Source organism: Scyliorhinus canicula, chromosome 17 (assembly GCF_902713615.1).
Source record: "Scyliorhinus canicula chromosome 17, sScyCan1.1, whole genome shotgun sequence".
Taxonomy (NCBI): Eukaryota; Metazoa; Chordata; class Chondrichthyes; order Carcharhiniformes; family Scyliorhinidae; genus Scyliorhinus; species Scyliorhinus canicula.
In genome coordinates, this window is record NC_052162.1 from 57267749 (window position 1) to 57294234 (window position 26486).

General features: G+C 46.3%; 1 protein-coding gene across 1 annotated transcript in view; it reads left to right on the top strand.

Annotated features, from left to right (window-relative positions):
• srpx2 (sushi-repeat containing protein X-linked 2) overlaps nt 1-25980 on the top strand; it is a 103611-nt gene extending 77631 nt beyond the window's left edge. Inside the window, exons 7-11 of the mRNA XM_038775634.1 lie at nt 8084-8205; nt 11522-11701; nt 14414-14547; nt 22475-22596; nt 23100-25980. Coding sequence (XP_038631562.1) covers nt 8084-8205; nt 11522-11701; nt 14414-14547; nt 22475-22596; nt 23100-23280 — 739 coding nt within the window. The 3' untranslated portion in view covers nt 23281-25980. The remainder of the gene's footprint in view (nt 1-8083; nt 8206-11521; nt 11702-14413; nt 14548-22474; nt 22597-23099) is intronic.
• The last annotated feature ends 506 nt before the right edge of the window (nt 25981-26486 follow it).

Here is a 26486-nt window from a genome sequence, read left to right on the forward strand (position 1 = left end):
CTTGAACGCCTTATTCACCCCTGCTGAGTCTCCAACCAGGTTCCCGCCCCTGTCCTTTACTTTCCCTATCTCCCTGGCTGCCTCCCTCTTTCTAAGCTGCTGCGCAAGCATTCTGCTGACCCTCTCCCCATGCTCATAGATTGTCCCTCTCGCCTTTGTCAGCTGCTGTACCTCACTCCCTGTAGTTAACAAGCCAAACTCCGCCTGTAGCCTCTGTCGTTCCCTTAACACGGGGAATCCCTGCCTCTGTGGTCTCTGCAAACCTCCTGCTGACCTTCAATATCTCCTTTATCAGTCGGTCAGTCTCTACTCTATCTACCTTCTCCCTATGGGCATGTACTGAGATCAGCTCCCCTCTAACCCACTGCCTTCAATGCCTCCCAGACCACCACCGCCGAAACTTCACCCCTGTCGTTGACATCCAGGTAGTTCTGAACACATTTCCTCAGCCGCCCGGACACCTCTTCATCAGCTAAAAGCCCCACGTCCAGCCTCCAGTGTGGGCGCTGGCTACCCTCCTTGCTAACCTGTTGGTCAACCCAGTGCGGGGCATGATCAGAGATTGTGATTGCGAATACCCCTTGTCCACTACCCCCGTCAGTAAAGCCCTATCCAAAATTAAAAAATCAATCCGAGAGTACACTTTATGCTCATGTGAGTAGGAGAACTCCTTCACTCTCGGCTGCCCAAATCACCACTGCACTTCCGTAAACTAGCCCGCCCAGCTAGCTTGTTGACCCCCACCCATGGCGTCAGACATTCTCCCAACTATTGTTCCCCCCCCCCACCGTAGCCGCCGAATTTGGCCATTTTCCTAAATACAAAACGCAAAGCATACAGGATAAAATGGACAATGTTTGCAGCCCCAGCAGGCTGCACCTAGCAGGTGTGGATTCTGTCTACTAAGAAAGCAGACAGCACCGAACGAACGTTCCGCATACTAATGAGACAATCACCGGGATATTAGCATGTTAATGGAACGATTCCAGATACAATGGACACAAATGGGGAAGCAACTGCAACATTGTAAAGGACACCAGACACTCAGGCACCAGCAGGGTTCGAAAACAAAGAGCTTGAGAGCCCGCCCAGTAGCTAAGGAACAGCCTCAGTATTGGGGGGATTCAAACATATCGACTGGGAAGAGACCCAATCGATTCCAAGCAGGTAAGGGAGTCCGCCCAAAGGTGTGCGGATCCCTGGGGCCTATAAAAGACAGGTCCCACACATGGTTCAGTCTCCTCGTCCAGCCCTCCTCTCTCTTTGACCAGCACTCCTCCGTGGACCAGCACCTCGACCAGCTTTTGCCAAGAAGACCTTAAACGAGAGAGAGGAGAGGGTTCGGACAGCAGCCGCCAGCAAGTAAGTGTCTCACAACGATCGCTACCAGAGATAGACACTCCTGACCCCTTTTAACTTATACCAACCTGAAGTCTGCAGACCAGAGCAGAGCAAGAGGCCTTGTTCCCTGACCCGGCAGTTCCTTCGAGATAAGTATTAGTTTATTTAGCGGTAGGAATAGCTTAATCCTTTTAGCGTGTGCATGGGTAGTTATTATAATTGTATTATAATAAACTCAGTTGTTTGAACTTACTAACTGGTGTATGGATTTATTGCTTTGAACTTCACCTTGAACTTGTGGCGGTATCTTAACGATACCTGGCGACTCCAGAGCTAAGTAAAGAAACAGAGCCAAATTGAGTGTTAAGCACACTCACCCAGAACGACCAACACCCCCCCACCACCTTTTTCTGAAAAAGGGTCGCCTTTATCTGGTTGAACCCCCTCTTCTCCTGGCCACCACCGTACTCAGATCCTGATAGATCCGCAGGATACTATTCTCCCAATTACAACTCCATGTCTGCCTGGCCCACCGTAAAATACGTCCTTGTCCAAGTACCTGTGGGACCTCACCAGCATTGCTCTCGGGGGGAGTCCCCCCACTCGCGGCTTCCTCGCGAGAGCTCTGTGAGCCCTGTCCACCTCCAAGGGTCGGGAGAACATCCCATCCCCCAGTAACTTCTCGAACATGCCCGCTATGTATGCCCCAGCGGTCCGCTCCTTCGGACCCCTCCGGGAGACGTGAACACACCTTCTAATGTAACATTGAAAGTTCCTATCATTGCAGCACAAAATGTTCATACATTTATAATGTGTTTTCCACTAAACAGGTTTTTTCAATGTACTTTGAAATGGAATATTGTGACCCTTTCACTAATTTTAATTTACGTTGGATATGACATTTTATAGTTGCCTTACAATTCCATTCCCTTCCTTCTCCTCCATCCCGTCCTTGCTTCATCTTCTATTTCCCATTTTGCACTTCCTTCCACACTTTCTCCAATTATTTTGTGTGTAAGTTTCCATTGCCTTGGGAAGCAGATAGCCAGACAGTGGGCGAAATTCTCTACCTCACAGCGCCGCAAACGCGAACTGTGGTAGGGCAGAGAATCATGCATTGGGCCAAAACCGGGGTCTGTGCCAGGTGCCGATACGGGAGCCATGCTCCAAGTCCCTCGCTGGTGGCAATAACTAGGTTTACACCCGTGCTGGTGCCGACATGCTAAACAGGCATTTGCATCTATTTAAATCTGAGTAGCGGGTTGGTGTTCTCTGTGGTTCAGATCCTATGATGGTTGGCGGAGTTCACAAAGACCACAACTACCTTTTGTATTAAACAAAGCTAAAGATTTATTTACACTACTTAGTTGAATTCGACCTCTTACTTCTATATAATAAACAATTGACAATCAATATACAATCCACACTCATCTACCACTAATCTCTACACTAATATAATCACCATGATCTGCTCTCACTCACACTAGCTTCCCCACAGTCTTTCTCCTAGCCTTCTTCTCAACACTCTCCCAGAAGGCTTAGTATCCATAAGACCATAAGACATAGGAGCGGAAGTAAGGCCATTCGGCCCATCGAGTCCACTCCACCATTCAATCATGGTTGATTTCAACTCCATTTACCCGCTCTCTCCCCATAGCCCTTAACTCCTCGAGAAATCAAGAATTTATCAATTTCTGTCTTAAAGACACTCAATGTCCCGGCCTCCACCGCCCTCTGTGGCAATGAATTCCACAGACCTACCACTCTCTGGCTGAAGAAATTTCTCCTCATCTCTGTTCTAAAGTGACTCCCTTTTATTCTAAGGCTGTGCCCCCGCGTCCTAGTCTCCCCTGCTAATGGAAACAACTTCCCTACGTCCATCCTATCCAAGCCGTTCATTATCTTGTAAGTTTCTATTAGATCTCCCCTCAACCTCCTAAACTCCAATGAATATAATCCCACGATCCTCAGACGTTCATCGTATGTTAGGCCTACCATTCCTGGGATCATCCGTGTGAATCTCCGCTGGACCCGCTCCAGTGCCAGTATGTCCTTCCTGAGGTGTGGGGCCCAAAATTGCTCACAGTATTCTAAATGGGGCCTAACTAGTGCTTTATAAAGCCTCAGAAGTACATCCCTGCTTTTATATTCCAAGCCTCTTGAGATAAATGACAACATTACATTTGCTTTCTTAATTACGGACTCAACCTGCAAGTTTACCTTTAGAGAATCCTGGACTAGGACTCCCAAGTCCCTTTGCACTTTAGCATTATGAATTTTGTCACCGTTTAGAAAATAGTCCATGCCTCTATTCTTTTTTCCAAAGTGCAAGACCTCGCACTTGCCCACGTTGAATTTCATCAGCCACTTCTTGGACCATTCTCCTAAACTGTCTAAATCTTTCTGCAGCCTCCCCACCTCCTCAATACTACCTGCCCCTCCACCTATCTTTGTATCATCGGCAAACTTGGCCAGAATGCCCCCAGTCCCGTCATCTAGATCGTTAATATATAAAGAGAACAGCTGTGGCCCCAACACTGAACCCTGCGGGACACCACTTGTCACCGGTTGCCATTCCAAAAAAGAACCTTTTATCCCAACTCTCTGCCTTCTGTCTGACAGCCAATCATCAATCCATGTTAGTACCTTGCCTTGAATACCATGGGCCCTTATTTTACTCAGCAGTCTCCCGTGAGGCACCTTGTCAAAGGCCTTTTGGAAGTCACGATAGATAACATCCATTGGCTCTCCTTGGTCTAACCTATTCGTTATCTCTTCAAAGAACTCTAACAGGTTTGTCAGGCACGACCTCCCCTTACTAAATCCATGCTGACTTGTCCTAATCCGACCCTGCACTTCCAAGAATTTAGAAATCTCATCCTTAACGATGGATTCTAGAATTTTGCCAACAACCGAGGTTAGGCTAATTGGCCTATAATTTTCCATCTTTTTTCTTGTTCCCTTCTTGAACAGGGGGCTTACAACAGCGATTTTCCAATCCTCTGGGACTTTCCCTGATTCCAGTGACTTTTGAAAGATCATAACTAACGCCTCCACTATTTCTTCAGCTATCTCCTTTAGAACTCTAGGATGTAGCCCATCTGGGCCCGGAGATTTATCAATTTTCAGACCTTTTAGTTTCTCTAGCACTTTCTCCTTTGTGATGGCAACCATATTCAACTCTGCCCCCTGACTTTCCTGAATTGTTGGGATATTACTCATGTCTTCTACTGTGAAGACTGACGCAAAGTACTTATTAAGTTCCTCAGCTATTTCCTTGTCTCCCATCACTAGATTACCAGCGTCATTTTGGAGTGGCCCAATGTCTACTTTTGCCTCCCGTTTGTTTTTAATGTATTTAAAGAAACTTTTACTATCATTCCTAATGTTACTGGCTAGCCTACCTTCATATTTGATCCTCTCCTTCCTTATTTCTCTCTTTGTTATCCTCTGTTTGTTTTTGTAGCCTTCCCAATCTTCTGACTTCCCACTACTCTTTGCCACATTATAGGCTCTCTCTTTTGCCTTGATGCATTCCCTGACTTCCTTTGTCAGCCATGGCTGCCTAATCCTCCCTCTGATAACCTTTCTTTTCTTTGGGATGAACCTCTGCACTGTGTCCTCAATTACTCCCAGAAACTCCTGCCATTGCTGTTCTACTGTCTTTCCCACTAGGCTCTGCTTCCAGTCGATTTTCGTCAGTTCCTCCCTCATGCGCCTGTAATTACCTTTATTTAACTGTAAAACCTTTACATCTGATTCTACCTTCTTTCTTTCAAATTGCAGACTGAATTCTACCATATTATGATCACTGCTTCCTAAGTGTTCCCTTACTTTAAGATCTTTTATCAATTCTGGCTCATTACATAACACTAAGTCCAGAATAGCCTGTTCCCTCGTGGGCTCCATCACAAGCTGTTCCAAAAAGCCATCCTGTAAACATTCAATGAATTCCCTTTCTTTGGGTCCACTGGCAACATTATTTACCCAGTCCACCTGCATATTGAAGTCCCCCATGATCACTGTGACCTTGCCTTTCTGACATGCCCTTTCTATTTCGTGGTGCATTTTGTGCCCCTGGTCCTGACCACTGTCAGGAGGCCTGTACATAACTCCCATTATGGTTTTTTTGCCTTTGTGGTTCCTCAACTCTACCCACACAGACTCCACATCGTCTGACCTTATGTCGTTTAGTGCTATTGATTTAATTTCATTTCTAATTAACAAGGCAACCCCACCCCCTCTACCCACCTCTCTGTCTTTTCGATAGGTTGTAAATCCCTGGATGTTTAACTGCCAGTCCTGAACCCCCTGCAACCACGTCTCTGTGATGCCTACCACATCATACCTGCCAGTCACAATCTGGGCCACAAGCTCATCTACCTTGTTCCGTACACTGCGGGCATTTAAATATAGCACCTTTAATTCCCTATTGACTGTCCCTTTTTGTTTTCTTAGTGTGGTGGACCTTGGTTTACTGAGCCTTTCCATACACTGTGTCATATTTTGTGAGATGGGGACTATCGTAACCTCTCCTGAGCTCTGTCTTTTTGTGATTTTTTGTAATCCTAAGCAGCTACGCTTCCCACTGATTCCTTCACCTCTTGGTTCCCTGACTTTCCCTTCCCCCACCTTCCCCCCCAATGCTTTTCAGCATCTAGCTCCCTCTAATGGTTGATTCGGACATAACATTAACCCTTATAGTTCTGTCCATTTCTCATAATGTCTCAGGACACAGAATGCTCCGCCCTTCCGTGATGCTGTGCTCCTCTCGGGCGGAAGTCTCATGGGTGTGAATTACAATATTTACAAATGTGGACTGGGCACCATGTTTGCAGTGGGGGAGTGGGAGGCTAAAAAACACTGAAAAACTGTTGAAAACTGTTGGGCGTGCTGGGGGGGTGGCTGCCCTGGTAGCGGGCAGTAGTGGGTAGTGATTTGGTGCCCCCCCCCCTCAGGATCGGAGTGGCCTGGCTCAGACCACCATTACTGTAGTCTATCTTTTAAATGCACCCCTTTGGTGCTCCTTATAGGCCCCGGCTGCTCACACTGCTGAGTGCAGCCTGTGTCCCTTAAATGCTCAAGAGGCCTCTGGGTCACCATGAAACCCACCCAAGCCGTCCCTCCGGACACCCTCATGCCCCAGCTGTATCATCAAGGGGATGGTCGAGTCCAAATTCAATCAGGAGCCCACCAGGTGTTGGTAATCCTCAGAAACGCTGCCCTACTGCAGAAAAGCAGAGGATCAGCAAAGCTCACCCCAAACCTGCACCGTGGGCTTTGGAATCCTCAGCAGTGAGCCCAGTCTCCTCCTGGTGAGAATGGCAGCATTCTCAGCCTCTGCCAGCACCACCCAGCCAATGTTCAGGAGGGGAGGCTTGAGCCTGCAGCCCATGCTGGGGAAGAGGGTGTCCTTCCGCTCCTCACTGGCATGGAGCTATGGGTCCACCTCGGACTCTGGACCTCGGGGGATGTAAGTCTTCTCTGAGCCATCTTGGTGGCCACTGTGGTGTCTGGTAAGCGGAGCAAAAAACTCTCTAGTGCTAACTCTGGCCCCGCGGTTAGAATGCCCACTAGGCCGAGAATTGCTTGGAATTTGCGCCAGCAGAGTGCACATTATCTCCACAAATAAGGCCCCAAACGGGAACGCGGACCGCACGCAATTCAGTCCTGGCATCAACACTTTGGCTCCCAGGTGGAGATTTCCCAGTGTCTCTCAAGTAATGATTCTTCATGTGCATCTAGGCAGCCAATCATTGAGAGATGATTAGACCATGTGTACAGTCACAATTTGGCTCTCTCTGGTTTTCAACTCATATCTTAAACTTTCCAACAAAGATTTAATGGGGTTCTGGCAGAATTTACTATTTTATAGCTCAGGGTATTGAGGCCAATTGTACTCCATTCAGTTCAGGCTACAGATTAATCATTGGATCTTCAGGGTTTATATTTCTTGATAATCTAAAGAGTGGCACAGCTCTCCTGGGAGCTGCAGTATTTAAAGTATTTTCATGTTAGATCCCGGTTAGCATGGAAGGTGACTTGAGGACTTCATCCCATGTTGCCAGTATTTTACCTGTGGCAAGGGGTAGGGCAGTGAGAGGGTGGGTTCACACAACATGGGAAGCTCAACAGCTTTAGCAGTGTTGGATGGTGTTAGGAAAGGGATTGGGTCTACCTTTTGAGGAAGCCCGGACCCATCAGAGACATTGCCCCCACCAAAGGCTGCTCCCTATTTAATATTGTGGACCCAGATCCCCTCCACCCTCACTGCCCTTGTTGAAACCCAGAGCCTGGGTTTACCTGCAGGGCCCTTCAGTGAGGTGGAACTGCCTGTAATTCCAGCAGTGGCCACCACTCCCTGTTAGCGCTGCTGTGGCTACAGCTCGGTCGGCCATCTGATTGGCGAGATGGGGACTTCCTCCCGAGTGAGGGGTGGAAGTCTTGTAATGCTGCTCTCAGCATTAAATTATTGTGGGGAGGCCGCTGGGATTGTAAGCAGCCTCTCCCTCACCTTTGTAGCTGGAAGAGGACAGGGACCGTGGTGCCCTGTAAAATCCATAGATTTCAGGCAGCAAGCCAGTAAGAGGGCAAGAAAAAAGAACTCTGGTTCACACCTCAGGCTTTGATCAAGCTTCACACCTCAGGTTGGGGCATCAGAGTTTGAAATGACTCAACAGCAGTGTATCAATTCCTGGGATCTGGCTGACAGTCTTCTCTTCCCTGTCTTTTTTTTCCACAGAATTGTTCTGAAAGGACCACCCCCAGGTTCTGAGTTTGGAAAGGGTGAACATATTATTCGCTATGTGGCATATGACAGAGAGAGGAACAAATCCTCCTGCAAATTCACTGTCACAGTTCATGGTAGGTTACCTACCAAATATTTCACTGCCCTTCTAGTTACCACTTTCTGGAATGTATGATAGGATGACCAACAGTAAAAATCAAAGTCAAAGATGCAATATGATACTTTGAATGTGAGTCTTTGCAGGTAATTAAGTCTACAGGTTCAGATGGAGCAAATGGAGAGAGGGGTAATTACAGGTTAAAGAGGTGTGAATTGTCTCAAGCCAGGACATTTGGTAGGATTTCGCAAGCCCAGGCCAGGTGGTGGGGGATGAATGTAATGCGACATGAATCCAAGGTCCTCGTTGAGGCCGTACTCATGTGTGCGGAACTTGGCTATACGTTTCTTCACCAGGTACGTGGTACATACTCGTGCAACTCAGCCAACGTTGTCTACCTCATACGCTGCAGGAAAGGATGTCCCGAAGCTTGGTACATTGGCGAGACCATGCAGACGCTGCAACAACGAATGAACGGACATCGCGCGACAATCGCCAGGCAGGAATGTTCCCTTCCAGTCGGGGAAAACTTCAGCAGTCAAGGGCATTCAGCCTCTGATCTTCGGGTAAGCGTTATCCAAGGCGTCCTTCAGGACGCGCAACAACGCAGAATCACCGAGCAGAAACTTATAGCCAAGTTCCGCACACGTGAGTACGGCCTCAGTCGGGACCTGGGATTCATGTCACATTACATTCCCCTGCAAAGACTCACATTCAAAGTATCGTCTTGCATCTTTGACTTTGTCTATATAAATGTTTCTGGAACCCGCCTCATCATTCACCTGAGGAAGGAGCTGTGCTCCGAAAGCTAGTGATTCAAAACAAACCTGTTGGACTTTAACCTGGTGTTGTAAGACTTCTTACTGTGATCACCCCAGTCCAACGCCGGCATCTCCAAATAACAGTAAAAATGACATTTGTAGAAGTTGTTCCATTCAAATTAACCATCAGGGAAACAAACACTGGTGATACTGTAGTAAGAAATGTATTGTCAGTTCAACGAATGATGAAGGAAAAAAGAATGAGCGACTGAGAGTTTGGGTGAGCAGTGAAAAGCAGATAGATGGAAGCAGAAACACTAGATAAGAGGAAATGAGATAATAGAAATAATACTGGGAAATGGAGCAGAGAAAGCCAAAGCTGAAATTCCAGTGTGCCCACTCCACTGGCACAAATGGTGCAGCAGATCTCCTTATAGTCCAAAGTGGAAACTACGGATCCCAAACCCTGATAATGGGGTCATTTACATGGCTATCAGAGGCCATAAGGGCTCTTAATTGACCTGTCCGATCCGCTGGTGGTCCTGGAGCAGCCATGCGCTTGAATACTCTGTTTACTCCAAAGGGAGTAATTTGCTGAAATTTCAATGGTAATTGATCCTCTCAAAGAGGCCCAATTTCAAGGGTCTGGAAGGCCCAGTGTACAACTATGTCAGTTCTTAGCTTCTCTTGATTCTGTTGATACTATTGATTGGTATAATGGGCAGATTTCCAAAGAGAGGTGGAAAATTTACCGACGTACACAAAGATGGGAGACTCATTCACTGCTTCCTCTACTGAGATTTATACTTATAAGGTGGAGCCACTGTTTCTCAGTGAGGAACTGCTCTCCGGTAGATGAAGTTAGGAAGTTAGAAAGCAAGCAGCTGAGGTTGGGGTCGCAGGCTGGTGCATTTCAGTTTGGTGCTAATTCAAAGCAGGCAATTTGGTCATTTAGAACTTTTCTGTCATAAATGGTAAAAAGCCTATTTTATGCCTCTAATTTTGTTCGTACTTTATCCCTTTACTTTCCTGATTGCTGACACTTGTTGGATATGGGCTGTGTTACAACCCCTAAAGTAGGTAGAATGTACATTGTATCATATTCCCCTCCTTACAGTACGAACTCCCTAGGTGTTTCGAATGCAGAGCTTCCTCCCAATTGAGGATCCCCCACATAATATAAACCCTGGCCTGGGAACAGGTGGGGGAACAGGAACCTGAGGAGGAGTGGAGAGTGAGAGAGTTATTGTATTGTGGAGTAGTAGAATAAACCTTCTTGTATCCCATCTATCTGGCTACATGTGGAGTCCTTGCCTTCGGTCACAACCGGCTGCATAGGCTCTGGTAGCTATTCGGGGTCTCATCCAAGTAAATATTCGTCATGAGGGGCAGCACGGTAGCATTGTGGATAGCACAACCGCTTCACAGCTCCAGGGTCCCAGGTTCAATTCCGGCTTGGGTCACTGTCTGTGCGGAGTCTGCACATCCTCCCCGTGTGTGCGTGGGTTTCCTCCGGGTGCTCCGGTTTCCTCCCACAGTCCAAAGATGTGCAGGTTAGGTGGATTGGCCATGATAAATTGCCCTTAGTGTCCAAAATTGCCCCTAGTGTTGGGTGGGGTTACTGGGTTATGGGGATAGGGTGGACCTTGGGTAGGGTGCTCTTACCAGGAGCCGGTGCAGACTCGATGGGCCGAATGGCCTCCTTCTGCACTGTAAGTTCTATGTAAATGTGCGAGGCTCTGGAAAGAGTAAGAATGAGGTCCAGCAGGCCAGTTTGATCAATAAGTATGTCCTGCTGGATCTCAGTCTGAACTCAGCTGATTCCCATACATTCACCCTTCCCAGCAATGAACAATCTGGAGTAGAAGTCCTGCACATTTCTAGCACTTCCAGTGCCAGTTGTCATGCCCACACTGTCTTGGAAAGCATGAGCTAGGGCAGATTAATGAGCTCAGGACAGATTAATGATCGAACATTTCCTTGTTCTGTATCACTAATTTGTAACACCAGGCAGAGTATTTTATCCACTGAGCTATTAGAGAGCCTTACTGTTCGTGCAATTAACATGAAGCTGCAAATTATTGCTGATTTTAATGGATGAAGTCTTAACCTGACAATCCTCTGTTGCTTGTTCAAAATGAATTGATTAATACTCTTGCAAAAATGTTAGACAGAGGAATGCATTGCACGTCCAGCCATAACCGCCCTTATGGTAAATAACCTTCTGGATTGTTCAGTATGGAGAAAAGAAGGCTCGTTGGTGCTCTTACTGAAGTATCCAAGATAATTGCACCCCAGTGATGTATGTGATGTGATTACAAAGCCTATAGATCTCAGGCTCAGATATATAGACAAGTTGACTGTTCAACTGTGAGTGGCAAACATATCAGACAACTGTCAGGGGAGGTGGTAGAGGTGAATAGTGTACTAGAGGTATGGGAGAGTGTGGATTGACTATTTTTAAAACATAGGTCACATAGACGGCAGTGGTCTCTTCATTATCAATCACCTGTTGTGCATCTGCAATGTTTCTCACTGTAAAATTTGAATATTCATCTATTTCTTGATTGTCAGTTAGAAGATGCCCTCTTCTGAAGCCACCAGTCCATGGTTATATCACCTGTACGTCTGCTGGGAATAACTATGGGGCGACCTGCACTTACACATGTGAGGGAGGATATGAGCGTCAGGGAACCTACAAAAGAGTGTGTCTGTTTAATCGAAGTTGGTCTGGAACGACACCATCTTGTGTATGTAAGTGGATTTCTTGGATATTGCCAATGTGACACCGAATCCATCCACAGGCCTGCTCGGTCTGAGGTCTGTTTGCAGCACAGCGACCAGCAGCCAACTTCAAACAATATTAAAATTATTTTAGTCCTGATACAGTAAGAGGTGCCTCTGATCTGCTAGCTCTGTGTCCAAATCCCACCCCAGGATTTAATAGCTAAGGTGGTGACAGGGCATCAAACTATTGGAACAGACATGAGGACATGATTATGTGCCTCACGTCTGCCTCACATGTCTCTCTGTAGGCATGGAAGAGATGAATGAATGGATGGAATGTAGCAAGGTCTTGGAGCTCCTTTCTCCATTCTGGGAGCTGCATAGGAGTTTATTGATGCTCTTTTAAGGCATCACCAGGAAGTTTTTCAGTAGGCTTAATGAAGAAACAATCTGGTAGCAGCAGAACCATCACAGTGGGCCCGGAATGCACACCATGATTCAGAACTGGATTGCCACTACACAGAATTATGCTACTTAAGATACTCAAATCTGACAGAGGGAAAGAAGAAACTTTAATCCTTTTCACCTGGGATACTCTCAAATGTAGATTTTAGAAGTGTGCAGCCATAGTTACTACAAACTTGCATTTGCCCTGTTATGATTCCAACAAAAACATACCCTGAATGATCTCTTGGTGATGGGGAGGAGACTCAGCCCGAGTGAAACGTAGATGAAAATGTGTGCAGTTAGGAATTTGGTTCAGGTGAGAAACTCAGAGCAGAGGGGGAAAGGGCAACAGTTTTTTATACTTTAGCCTCCACTAGTTGGTGAGTTTTCTTCCTTTGTCTCCAAGCTCAGTCAGCCACTTTCTATTTGTGTGGGCAGCACGGTAGCACAAGTGGCTAGCATTGTGGCTTCAGAGCACCAGGGTCCCAGGTTCGATTCCCCACTGGGTCACTGTCTATGCGGAGTCTGCACGTCCTCCCCGTGTCGGCGTGGGTTTCCTCCGGGTGCTCCAGTTTCCTCCCGCAGTCCAAAGACGTGCAGGTTGGGTGGATTGGCCATGATAAATTGCCCTTAGTGTCCAAAAAGGTTAGGCCGTGTTATTGGGTTACGGGGATTGGGTGGAAGTGAGGGCTTAAGTGGGTCAGTACAGACTCGATGGGCCGAATGGCCTCCTTCTGCACTGAATGTTCTATGTTCTATTACTGAATAGGTGCAAATTATTAACTAATTGAATAAAGAAGGTTGGCTAGAAACGGCAGGGCTGGTGGTGTCCCGTGGCACCACCCTTGACTGGTGGTGTCCTGCAAGCCAATATGCGGGAATCTATGGAACGCACTGTAATCACTGTCAACCATATCAGCAGTGTCTACAGCTGAGGAAGCTTCAACTCAGAGCCGCTAAGCAGGGGCCTTGTAGGGCATCAGGGAGGGGCGGGGTACCTGGATACTTAGTTCCAGGAGGCAGTCACAACCCTCGGTTTAGACAGAACTTTAGAGTTGGTAAGTGGTCGCACAGATATGCTCAGTCAGCCATTTTGGATTGGCTCGCTAATTGCTCTCTTAGCCTCAGCGATCACTTCAAATGATGCCAGGGAGAATCAATGGTGGGATATACCCTAACCTTTTTAATCATGTGGCTGCGGAAGGAGTTTTTTGTTCTGGGAAGAAGTACTACAGTCAAAGGAAAGAGACAATGTGGGGGATTTTCAACCGCTTTCCGCCTGTTTGTTGCCTTAGAAATGCATGACCCACTGGGGAATATCAGTTGGAACATTTACCACATGATTCACATTTCAGGCAGCTTTTAAATAAGTCAGCAGCCCCTCTTGGTCCAAAACAGATGGGAGGTTGTTCAAAAGGATGACATTGGACTCTGCTTCCCCTCTCTGCCATCTGCTGCATGTTTTTAAAGGTACCTTGCATCTAGAACCTGTCAGTCGGCAGTTGGGGCCTGAGTGGAGCTGTTCTTCACTTTTTTATTGCAATTTTCATGTCCCTCTTATCCCTTTAGCCTCTCGGCGTTTCGCCAACTGCATTTGAATTGTCGTCTTGGGAGGTTTGTGTCCGCATACAGTACAAATGGATGGGTAGTATCAATTAATTTTGGGATTCAGCACATGAAGAATCCTTGTATGTGTACAACTAACCGTTCCTTCATGACTAAATCTTTCCGAGAGTTGGTCACCTCAGTGGACTAGACAGCTTGTTCGTGATGCGGAGCAAAACCAGAAGTGTGAGTTCAATTCCCGTACCGGTTGAAGTTATTTATTTATTTATTTTAATTTTTTAAAATTCTCCTTTTTCAGATTTTCTCCCAAATTTACACCCAACAATAAACAATAATCAGTAACGAATGTAATGTAATCCCCATATCAATAACAACAATCCCATCCTCCCACCAAGGCTGAAGTTATTTAAGAAGGTTTCGCCTTCTCAATCCTGCCCCTCGTCTGGTGTGGTGACCTTCATGTTAAATCGCCACCAGTCAGCTCTCAAAGGGGAGGGCAGCCTCTGGGACTGTGGTGACATTTATTACTAAATATTACCAGATTTACTTGATAAATTCAGCATAAATTCAATCCTATCAGTAGCTGAGCATCAGATAGGAAGGACTTTGGTCTCCTCTGCACTCGCCTCCCTTGGCTGCCTCTTTACATGCAGGCTGCCAAACAGACAAAATATGTCATGTGTGTGAACTGGGAGGTAATATTTTCTTCCTTTCATATCATTGCAGTAATTGAGATTAATGTTGATGTGAATTCAGTGGGCGCTCTCTTGGACCAGTTTTATGAAATGCAGCGACTCCTCATCATATCCTCTCCAAGTTCATCTGATAGATACTACAGTCTGCAAATAAACACGCTGCAGGTTAGTAAATGGGACCTGATAGTCAATACAGATGAGCAGGGGTAAAAACCTTCTAACTATATTTCTATCTATTCCTTACAGGTGTAGTTGCATCTGGAAACAGTAACAATAATCATTTTATGTTGCACATATATGAATTTGTTTCTCACTAGGATTTAAAATGGACTGCTGCAAGGGACAGTAGCATGGTGGTTAGCATAAATGCTTCACAGCTCCAGGGTCCCAGGTTCGGTTCCCGGCTGGGTCACTGTCTGTGCGGAGTCTGCACGTCCTCCCCGTGTGTGCGTGGGTTTCCTCCGGGTGCTCCGGTTTCCTCCCACAGTCCAAAGATGTGTGGGTTAGGTGGATTGGCCATGCTAAATTGCCCGTAGTGTCCTTAAAAGTAAGGTTAAGGGGGGGTTGTCGGGTTACGGGTACAGGGTGGATACGTGGGTTTGAGTAGGGTGATCATTGCTTGGCACAACATCGAGGGCCGAAGGGCCTGTTCTGTGCTGTACTATTCTATGTTCTATGTTCTATGTTCTAATGTGGATACAAAATTGATTGAGCAATAGGAAATAGAGAATAATGGTTAATGGATATTCCTCGGGCTGGAGGGAGGTTTGTAGCAGGGTTCCCCTGGGGTTGATATTTGGACCGTTGCTCCTCCTGATCTATACTAATGATTTAGATCTCAGTGGTGTGTGGAGGAGAAACTCAAAGTCTGCGGATGTTTTAAAACTTGGAAGCATTGCAAACTGTGAGGAGGACAGTGTAGAACTTGAGAGGGACACAAGCAAGTTGGTGGAACGGGCAGATAGGTGGAAGATTAAGTTCAAAGCAGAGGAGTATGAGGTGATTCATTTTGATGGGAAGAACATGGACAGACAATATAACATAAGGGGAACAGCTGTAAAGAGTGTGCAGGAGCAGAGGTACCTACCTGGGTGTACATGTGCATAAGTCACTAGAAGTGGCAGGTCACATGGAGAGAACAGTTATACAGTATCCTAAGTTATTAATAGTGACATAGAGTACAAGAACAAGGATGTTATGCTGAATTTATACAAAACTAGTTAGACCTCGAGCGGGATTCTCCGACCCCCCGCCGGGTGTCGGAGGCCGGCGTGAATCCCGCCCCTGCCGTCTCCCGAAGTCTCCGGCACCAGAGATTCGGCGGGGGCGGGAATCGCGCCACGCCTGTCGGCGGGCCCCTCCCCGGCGATTCTCCGGCCCGCGATGGGCCGAAGTCACTGAGGAGCATCACTGACGGCGTTGACATCATGGTGCAGACAATGGGGAGGCGCCAGGACCGGCGGAGCCAGATCAAGCAGAGACCTCAGGAGTTCATTCCAGCTGCCCCTCTGTCCCATCGAGACCTCAGGGCCCTACGGGCACTCTCAGGGAAGAGGAAGCGCTGGAAGCCAACCCAGTGTCTGCCACCAAGGAGACGACAGCAGTCTTCAATTCTTCCAAATCTCTTTCTCTCTCTCTCTCCTCCCCCCCCCCCCCCCCCCCCCCCCTCCCCCACACCCTTCTTCACACCAGCGCATCTCAAAGGCAGCAGGCAGAACAGGGTGGCATAGCTATGCCAGTGACACCGGTAAATTGGCTGCCGTCCTACACCTCGAAGTCCTTCAGAGGACGTCTGTCAAGGGCATCAAAGGCCACAGGGTGTGGAAAGCAGCAGGCTGCCTCCACTGATGTGCATCCTGGGGACACACCTAGACATAGCAGTAGACCATGTACGATCAAGAAGATTAAAGATCACTGAGTGGGCACTGCATGAGGTGGGAGGATGGTGTCATAATCTGTAGCTACGCGGAATGGAAATTGACGTTACGGGTGGCAACATAAGCCTCATTATATCAGGTCTCGGTCTGCGGCCTCCGCACTGGTATCATCAGCCAGGACCTCAGCGGGTATATCATATCTCCCAAGAGCCAACCCATCATCCTGGGGTGGTTCTCGAAGATTCTGGGAATCTCCGTGTCCACGGATATAGCTGTCATGCAAACTCTCTGGGAAGCGTGCACAATTGTGCATAATCCTGGGGTGTGGTCGCACATGAGTTGAACATTCAGGGAGTGCAAACCCTTACTGCCCCGGTGCGCGCAGGTCGACATGCGTACCATCAATTACTCCCTAGACCAGGGGTTGGCAAACTACGGCCCGCGGGCCGCATGCGGCCCGCCAAATGTCTTTATGCGGCCCACCAAGTCATTAAAAAAAAAAAAAAATTTTTTTTAATTTTTTTTAAAAAATTTTTATTATTTTTTTTAAAGGTTAATGGGGGGGGGGGGGCTGTTAGGTTACTTACTGGTATAGGGTGGATACGTTGACTTGAGTAGGGTGATCATTGCTCGGCACAATGTCAAGGGCTGAAGGGCCTGTTCTGTGCTGTACTGTTCTATGTTCTATATGGGGCGCCCAGAATCATAACCGGGTGAAGTAATTATTTTACTTAATATACTATGCGGCCCTTTAAAATTGTGAATTTCTAAATGTGGCCCTTGCACGGAAAAGTTTGCCCACCCCTGCCCTAGACCGAGGGCACCTAGCAATGGCGGAGAATCCTGCAGCCCCAGCATCTTGGTGGGCTGCAAAGTTAATGTAGTCAGCTGCCCGGGCATACAGGGCATCTGTAACCTAACAGATGCAATTGTGGGCTGTAACTTGTATACTGCAGCGCAAGTCCGTGCTCAAGCCCTGGAATGAACGATGGCATACAAGTTCAGGGCTGCGGTGATGTTCGTGGCCATTGGGCACAGGTGTCCTCCTCCTCCACGGGTGCCAAGTCCACGTGGATGTGACACAGGTGGCGCACTGTCTCTTTGTTGAGACGGAGTCTCCTGCGGCACATGCTGTTCGTCATCTCCTTGACAGACCAACGACTCTTATACACCTTGGACCGTCGCTGGTGTCCCCCTCTGGCTCCTCCTTGACTTGATGGGCGGCCGGGTCTTCAGGGAGTATATTGGGTGCCACCTCCAGCTTGCAGCAACACTGCTACCTTCTCCGGCATCTGGCCGCTCGGTCTGCCACCAGCATTGCGAGGGCATTCTCTTCGGGATCAACGCCACCATCCATAAGGAATTGGAGAAGGAGAGAGGCCAACAATCAGTTATGGCTTCCACCCTGGGACCCTCAAATCCCCCAAGCCTCCCCCACCCTTACTTGTCCCACCTTCTCTGAGTGCCATCCACCGAGCCTGCTGTGCTATAAAATCTCACTCTGCGCACACACCCGTGGCCACAGCAGGAGCCCCTGAGCCCAGACCACCGACCCCTGCTGGGAACATTACGGAGACCGTGCTCAGGTTCCCTCCCCTGATCCACACACTCACCCTTTGGTCACGAGGATATCCCAGTGCTGAAGCCCTGTTCTTTAGTGTTTGTTAGTTGGCAGCTGCCTCTATGGTGCTGGCACTTCTAGAGTTCAGGCAAACTGTTCAGGCTCCAAAGTTTGATTGAAATGCGATGCAATAATCATCGTCTCAGCCACGGCACGTGTACCCATGAGACTCCACTTGTGAACATTTTCTTTATTAAACGGTCAAAGGTAACAAAGATTTGAAAATCAACTACTTAACATTCCACAAATCACACAAACCATTGAACAACAAGGAAACATCACCGTTCCATATTGGTACAAATATAAGCTATATTAGCTCACAATAAAAACAAATACACGGTCTCACCCCTCACAGGTTCCTCAACAGAAATGGATGATAAGCCTGCGAATGTATTAACATAGAATCATAGAATTTCATAGAATTTACAGTGCAGAAGGAGGCCATTCAGCCCATCGAGTCTGCACCGGCTCTTGGAAAGAGCACCCTACCCAAGGTCAACAATTCCACCCTATCCCCATAACCCAGTAACCCCAATTCCACCCTATCCCCATAACCCAGTAACCCCACCCAACACTAAGGGCAATTTTGGACACTAAGGGCAATTTATCATGGCCAATCCACCTAACCTGCACATCTTTGGACTGTGGGAGGAAACCGGAGCACCCGGAGGAAACCCACGCAGACACAGGGAGGATGTGCAGACTCCGCACAGACAGTGACCCAAGCCGGAATCAAACCTGGGACCCTGGAGCTGTGAAGCGATTGTGCTATTCACAATGCTACCGTGCTGCCCCTTGTCGGGAACTTTGTCACAGAAATTATGGGCGGGATTCTCCAGTAATGGGGTTATGTCCTCATGCCAGCCATAAAACACGCATGAATCACTCTGGACTTAGTAAGTCCAGGGTGATTCTGCAATTTGCAGGGGACTAGCAGGGCTCCAGCGTACTCCTCGTAGCTCCGCCTCTGCACTTCCGGTCAGGGGTCCGCACATGTGCAAAGGGGCGGCCTGTACCGGCAACATGGCCGACCCACGCGCGGAGCGACTGCAAGAAGATAGCACTCCCCCAGATCGCGCGCGGCTGTGAATCGGAGGCCCCCAATCAATAGCCTGGCTGTCCTGGAGACCCCCCCCCCCAACCCGGTGAATGATCCCCCTGCACCCCACCAGGGCAGCTGTGGACTGGGTCCGCAGCTGACATGCCGAGTGCCCGCCGTGAGAGAACCACCCCAGCGGGAACTCGGCCAGCTGCACTGGGAGAATCTCCAAGGGGGCCTTTATCAATGGCCCCCGACAGGCGCCGTGTCGACTGTGCACGCCCGATTGGCGTCGATTCTCTGGGGACCGGAGAATCGCGGGAGCAGCGTCGGACCCGACCGCGGGTCTAACGCACATTCTCCGCCCCACGCGATTTTAGCGCGGAGGCTTAGAGAATTCCGCCCTATATGTCCATCAATGTGTGACTTGTTCCACGTATCAGTGCTGTTTTCCATCCAGGAGCCACAGCTGTGCAGGCCCTATCACACAGTCTAATCTCGCTGGAACCTAATTCTGGCATCCAAGTATTCCACTGGCGCTCAAGGTACAGTTGACCACCTTGACCTCCAGCGTGTTTATCCCACGGTGATGTGCCTGTTACATGCAGCATTCAGCACTCTAACAAAAGCATCAGCAATCTGCGACAGCATTTCTTCAATGGCGCCATCTGGTGGCCCATTTGGAACAATGTCGCACACCAGGTCCCACAGCGCCTTCCTGCTTCAAACTGGATTGTCTTCTAGACTCGTATACGTCGCCCTGAGCCTGGTGCTCCAGGACACAGATATCTTAGAATAATCTGTCCTTTTTTCCGGCTACAGAAAAGGAGGGAAACTGCAACAGCAGCCTCCAGGCACCATGAGTCACCAGCAGGAGTAAGCAACAAATACAACCTGCAGCTGTGAAGTGCTCTCACAACTTAAGCCGTGAAGCTAGTCTGCTCACATTCAAAGGGAGCTAAAGTGACGTTCAGCATATAACCAAGAACAGGACTCTTGAAGTGTTTGGTATGACAGCCAGGCAGCAGCTATAGTTGCTCCTGTTATCCACAATATTTCAAGATGGCTTGAAGCCTTCACAGACAAAAAGCCCCTCAACCCCCACCCCACCTGAGCCCTTGCCCAGTGGCGGCCCCTGCAACCCTTAAACACCCCCCCTGACCAAACCCCCCACCCACCCGAGGGGTCCCCCATCCCCCGAGCACTGGGCAGCAATCCAGTGCCCTTGAGCTGCATGGCTGAATATGGAAATAGCTACTCACCTCCTCACTTCCCTTCAGTAGCTAATGCACCACCTTCACGTTTTTAAAAAAGAGCACTAATCGAAGCCTGTGTGATTTCTCGTCTGGGGAGCCGGTTAATTCCTGGGAGGCCGTTACATTTGCCTTCAATCACACTAATCAGATGGAAATTAATGCAAGTCGGGGTCAATGATATGCTCGCCATATTTGGGCGTGATTCCGAACTCACCATTTTGAACAGACCGGTTAGATTGCAAACTGATTCGATCCTGCCACAAATCTCAATTTTGACCTTTCCCGCTAGTTAACCGGTGCACCCAGATCCACGCCAGGTGCAGTGCTGTGGTTAAATCACACTCATTTTCACACAGCAAGTGGTTTGGGTCTGGAATGCACTGCCTGGAAGTGTGGTAGAGGCAGGTTGAAATAAGGCATTCAAGAGGGCATTAGATGATTATTTCTATTTAAATAATGTACAGGGCTCCACGGAAAAGGCAGGAGAAGTTAAAATGCTCATTTGGAGAGCTGGTGCAGACATGATGGGCCAAATGGCTTCTATCTGCACTGTAATAATTCTGTGATTCTGTAATTAATCATTTTGATCATGTTGAGGAATTCAGACTCTTCTCAAATGAGCAACTTGCTGAACAATGTTTATTGGAGATCTCCCTTTATAAATGACTAGGGATGGGCAATAAATGCTGGCCTAACCAGCGACGCTACGTATCATAAATGAATACACAACTTTTAAATCTTGTTACAGCAGAAGGGAAGTCAATGGTCATTTAGGAAAACTTACTCGGCCTCTTTCTGTCCTTCCCTCCAACTTATGTGAAAATAGACTGATAACATCGAATAAATGAACTCTCTAGCTGAGCTATTCAAATAAACTTTTAGTAAGATATTTGCAGTAAAGTGCAGTACAGTTAAACACTATAATCATTATACTGATATTCAGCACACAAAATTGTTGAAATAGAGATTTCACTAATGAGCTTTCCAATTAGCTGCTTGGTTGAACAGAGCTTGAGTATTGTTTAAAAAAGAAACATGCTGTCGAAGCTTTTCAAATTGCAGTCATCATGACAGAGGCAAGAAAGCCAGATTTCAAAGGAAGCAACAATTTATACTGCATGAAAAAAGGATGTTGATTGTGAGGCTGGACAGCTCTGACTGGTCAAGGCATTACCATGGCGAATGTACCAGGGAGTTAATTTTTGGTATTCTTGCATTTGTCCATGTGTTCAAGAATGGAAAACTTTGACAGCATGTCTCTCTTTCCAATTAATACCATCTGAGCCATAGCGTCAGTTTAAAGTCATTAAAAATAAAAGTTTTCCACAGACTGCTGAGTGGAGGGAGAACAAATAATGTGACCCGTCCACTGTATGAAAACTGGTAGAGGAACTGAAATTCATAATGGAATATATTCAGTGATCCCTGTCCTAGAAATCTGACTCAGAAGACCCCGGAGATTTTATTTTCACAAATGGATGGGATTGGGAAGATGAGATAATTAATCAGTTCCTGGACCAATTGTGTTGGGTCCACCCAGTTGTCAGTGTCCAGATTTAATTCCCTTCAGGTACTGAGTGACATGAATGAAGCAGGCATTAGAGATCAGAGGCAGATATCAGAGGTGGGAGGCAGGATTGTGGAGGGGGAGGTGGAATAGAAGGCAGAGCCCAGGGTAAGAAGTGTCGGAAAGGAGGGAATGGGTGGAGACATTAGGGATGAACCCCCACCGGGCATGATCACTGGCTCCTGGAGGTTTTGGAGGATTCAGCTCAGGCCATGCTCACTCCTCAGGCAATAATCTCAACAACAAGAATTCCTAACTTCCCAAACAATTGGGAAGTGACTGATTCCAGCTGGTAAAGTTAGAACTGCCATGCCGTGGCATCAAAGGTTACTGAGGAGGGATTTTCTCACGGAATGGGCTGATGAATGAATGGGGAAGCATTCTCAGTCAGGGAGGGGCAGTGAGGATTGTAAACCTGGGCAATAGTCAAATCCATCTGATTGGTTGGGGAGTGGTATTGAAAATGAGCATTTTGGGTGTTTTATCTCGAGATCATTTTAGAGACTGTAAATACTCATATCTTAGATTAATGAATACAATGGAAATCTCTAACCATGATTTTTTAAATTCTAATCTTCCATTTGATACAATCATTAGAAGACAATATTTACTATAATGGGTGCTGCAAAGGATAGCACTGTGGATAGCATATTGCCTATATAGAGAATGATCATTAAGCTTTAAATGCCAAAAAAGTTCTCTGGCTGAAGCATTGTTTCTGCTCTTGTTCAGGAAGCTGCCTGTGGTCTGGAACTGAGACAAGTAACAATAGTAGAATTGGTTGGAAGTCCACCAAGAGTAATAGGACGTATAAAGGAACAGCGGCTTTCTTCAGAAATTGTTGATCAACTCAGGTAAAAGGCTGATGCTGAATTGGCTTTTAAATGTGGAATAAATTTTGATTGATCTGTGAACAAACAAAGTTGGTTTAGATAGCCGAGCTGAACATAGCAAAAGAACCTCACTACTTGCCTAAATTCAATTCTCTTTCTAAATGCGATCAATTGATTCAAGAAAATCACGGAAAATCCAATGGTAAGGGTTGATTGATGGTAAGAATGATTATTGAATTTTAACCTAATCCTGAACACTAAGAAACAAATACTGGTCTCTTGTGGTCATTCCTTGTCACCATCCTCCATGATTTACAATAAATAATCGGAGGCAGTTTGGTAGCGAATATTTTATCTTCGATTTTGTTGAAGAAGTCCACTGGCCTCCTCCAGTGGGCAACTGGAGCCAAATGTTACTTGTTACATTGGTTACAACCTTTGCACGAACAATACACTCTGCTTATAAATTGGAAAAGTTGTGTGCCAACTTTATTAACCTCTGCTTCTTTTGGTTTCTTTTGCAGACAGGTCTATTACCTATCCAGTATGCACTTTAATGTTGTCTTGATTGACAAATATGGCACAGACAGGGAACGTTATATTCAACCAGTCACACCCAGTGAGCTGTTTCCATTCATAGATAATTATCTACTCCAGACGGAGGAAAGAGCCATCCTACAGCTAAAGGAAACCTTCTGTAATTAAAACTCAAACTTCATCAGCTTTCCCTACATTTACACTCACAACGACTTGTTTTATATCATGCCTGTAGCATAGTAAAATATCCTAAGCTGCCTTACAGGAATGTTATCAACCAAACTTGACACCAAGTAACATCAGGAGATATTAGTGTAGATGACCAGAATCTTGGTCAAAGGACAAAGTTTTAAGGAGCGTCTTAAAGGAGGGAAGAGAAGCGGAGAGGTTTAGTGAGAGAATTCCAGAGCTTAAGGCTTTGGCAGCTGAGATGACAGCAATGGAAGAGGGCAGAATTGGAGAAGCACAGATATCTCGGAGGCCCGTGGGGCTGACTCGTCTTTCTCATCAAATTGTGAAACCTCTGTCTCAGTCTGCAAGTTGATCGATACACGTTCATATCCTTTCCTCAACTCTGAATAGGGCCATTTCCATCATTAGCCTCCCCCCCCCCTCCGTTTGTAAAACATACCCAAACTGATTTTCTGTAATAGCGGTTGATTTTTAAATATCTGTAATTGCAGTTATGTAAATGTATACAATCCCAAATCATTTTCTAAATAGGAATTTGAGAAAACATGAAATATGAGATGACCATTTGGCTCATCAGGCCCACTCCAGCTGATGAATGATTCGTAACTTGGCAATTCATAGAATCATAAATGTTTCCTAATTTATTCACTCATCTGAAAGACGTGAAGAATCCCAAGGAAAATTCTAGAGAAAACTGTAAACTTTCTGTGAAACTATACTATCATCTCTCAAAGATAACCTCTGGGATATCAATTTGAATCTACGTTGTCCAACATTGCCCACTTTATGAAAAGATTGACCAAAGTTTTTGACCATCAATGCTGGCACCATTCTTTTTTAATTAATTCACAGAATTTGGGCGTCGCTCGCAAGATCAACATTTACTGCCCATTCTAATTGCCTTTAATTGAATGGCTTACTGGGCCAATTCAGAGGGCTGTTGAAGTCAACCATATTCCTGTAGCTGTGAAGTCACATATAGGCCAAGTGAGGTAAGGTTTTCTTCCCAAAAGGACATTAGTGAACCAGATGGGTTGTCACAGCATATGTATATGTTCACCATTGCTGATACTAGCTTGTAATTCCAGATTTTTTTTTACTAACTTCATTTAAGTTCCCCAGCTGCTACGGTGGGATTTGAGCTCCTGTCTTCAAATCATTAATCTAGGCCTTCGGATTACTAGGCCAGGAACAAAAGCATTATGCTACCATGTCCCCTATCCTTATAACTGCTTTTCACTTGCTGATTCACGTTCAGCAATTGTTTTTTATTTTAAATGACTATTTCTGGAGGGAGTTCATTTCCATCTGCTTTTCATTCATGTGTCATTTTGAAAGTAAATTGCTGGGATTTCTCACAGGACCACAGAATTGAACCGGCTCAGGAGGACGCCATTTGGCCTATCATGTCTGCACCAGCTCTCCAAACGAGCATCATGACTCATTGCCTTTTCCCCTGAATTTGTTCCTGTTCAAGTAATCTTATAATGACCTCTTGAATGCCTCAATTGAACCTTCCTCCACCACACTTCCAGTCGATGAATTCCAGACCTGAATCACTTGTTGTGTGAAAAAGTTTCTTTTCACATCACATTTGCTTCTTTTGAAAATCCTCTTAAATCTGTGCCCTCTCATTCATTTGTAAGTGGTTACAGCTTCTCCCTATGTACTCTGTCCAACCATAATACATTTTCAGAGGGATAATGTTATTAAAACAAACAAGTTAATCTCTTTTGATAGATCTCAATCCCATGCAGCCAGCTTCATACTGTAACAATAATCTTTATTAGTGTCACAAGTAGGCTTACATTAACACTGCAATGAAGTTACTGTGAAAAGCCCCTACTCGCCAGGAACACTGAAGTAGAATTCAGAATGTCCAATTGACCTAACAAGCATGTCGTTTGGAACTTGTGGGAGGAAACCGGAGCACCTGGAGGAAACCCACACAGACATGCGGAGAATGTTCAGACTCTGCACAGAAATGACCCAAGTGGGAATTGAACCCAGGACCCTGGCGCTGTGAAGCAACAGTGCTAACCACTGTGCTACGTGCAATCTCTTTCTAAAGTTTGATTTACTTCCAATGTAAATGTAGCCAAAGTACAGGAATATGCTTTACAGACTGGAAGGCCAAAGGCATCAATGTGGGCTTGAAATCCTTAATTTCTTTTGATCAAAATAATTTTAAAATACTAATTTAATTGAACTCAGTCATTGTTGTTCGGCGGCCGAATGGTGTTTTTGATAGCTGCTGGACAGTGGTTTCTGGCACGAATCAGTGAATGCACCATCACATTCAAATCAAAAATCCTAAGTTGTTTGATAACCTGGAGGTTGTGATGTTGAATTAATAGCTGTCTTGGGTCTGACCTGTGAGAAGGGGAAGGTGCAATGAATCATAGTAATTTTTTCGCTGGTGTGAGGTTATCTCAGAATGACAGCATTTAACTCTACAACTTGTTAGGTTTGCAAAGGTTTTGAGCAATTCGAAATGAGGTAGGATTTTTCCACTCAAGAGCTACTCTCAAGGCTAATTTCAAAGTTAAGAGTTAAGCTTGTGGAAAACAGCTTGATTTTTCTGAGGTTAACAAGCGCATAATGACTGTAAAGGCAGTGTTTGTGCTTAATACTGTTCATTTATCTATGTGTTAAATAAACTGTCTCCTTTTTTTTTTAGCCAAAGTCTCAGTCTGATTGAGTTTCCAATCCATGTAACAAATATGTGGAGAATCAAACATTTCCTGCACACAATACATTCTTGTAAACAGAGTACAATGGAAGTGATTAACTTTATGTCACATTATAATTTACCTTGATATTGCTGCAGTTCAAAAATATGTAGTCTAATTTTTGTTAAATGTTCATGGGAGGTGAACATCGCTGACGCAGCCAACATTTATTGTCCATTTCTTACTGCCAATGAGAAGGTGATGGTGAGCCACATTTTGAACTGCTGAAGTCCATAAAATGAGTCTACCGCCAAGGTGTTGTTAGGGAATGGGCTCCAGGATTTTGACTCCATGGCCATGAAGGAACCATGATATAGTTCCAACTCAGGATGGGGAACTTGCAGCTGGTCGTCTCCCTGTGTACCTGTTGCCCTTGTTCTTCTAGGTAGTAAAGGCCATGACTTTGGAAAGTGCAGCTGCCATAACTTTAGTGAGTTCCTGCAGTGCATC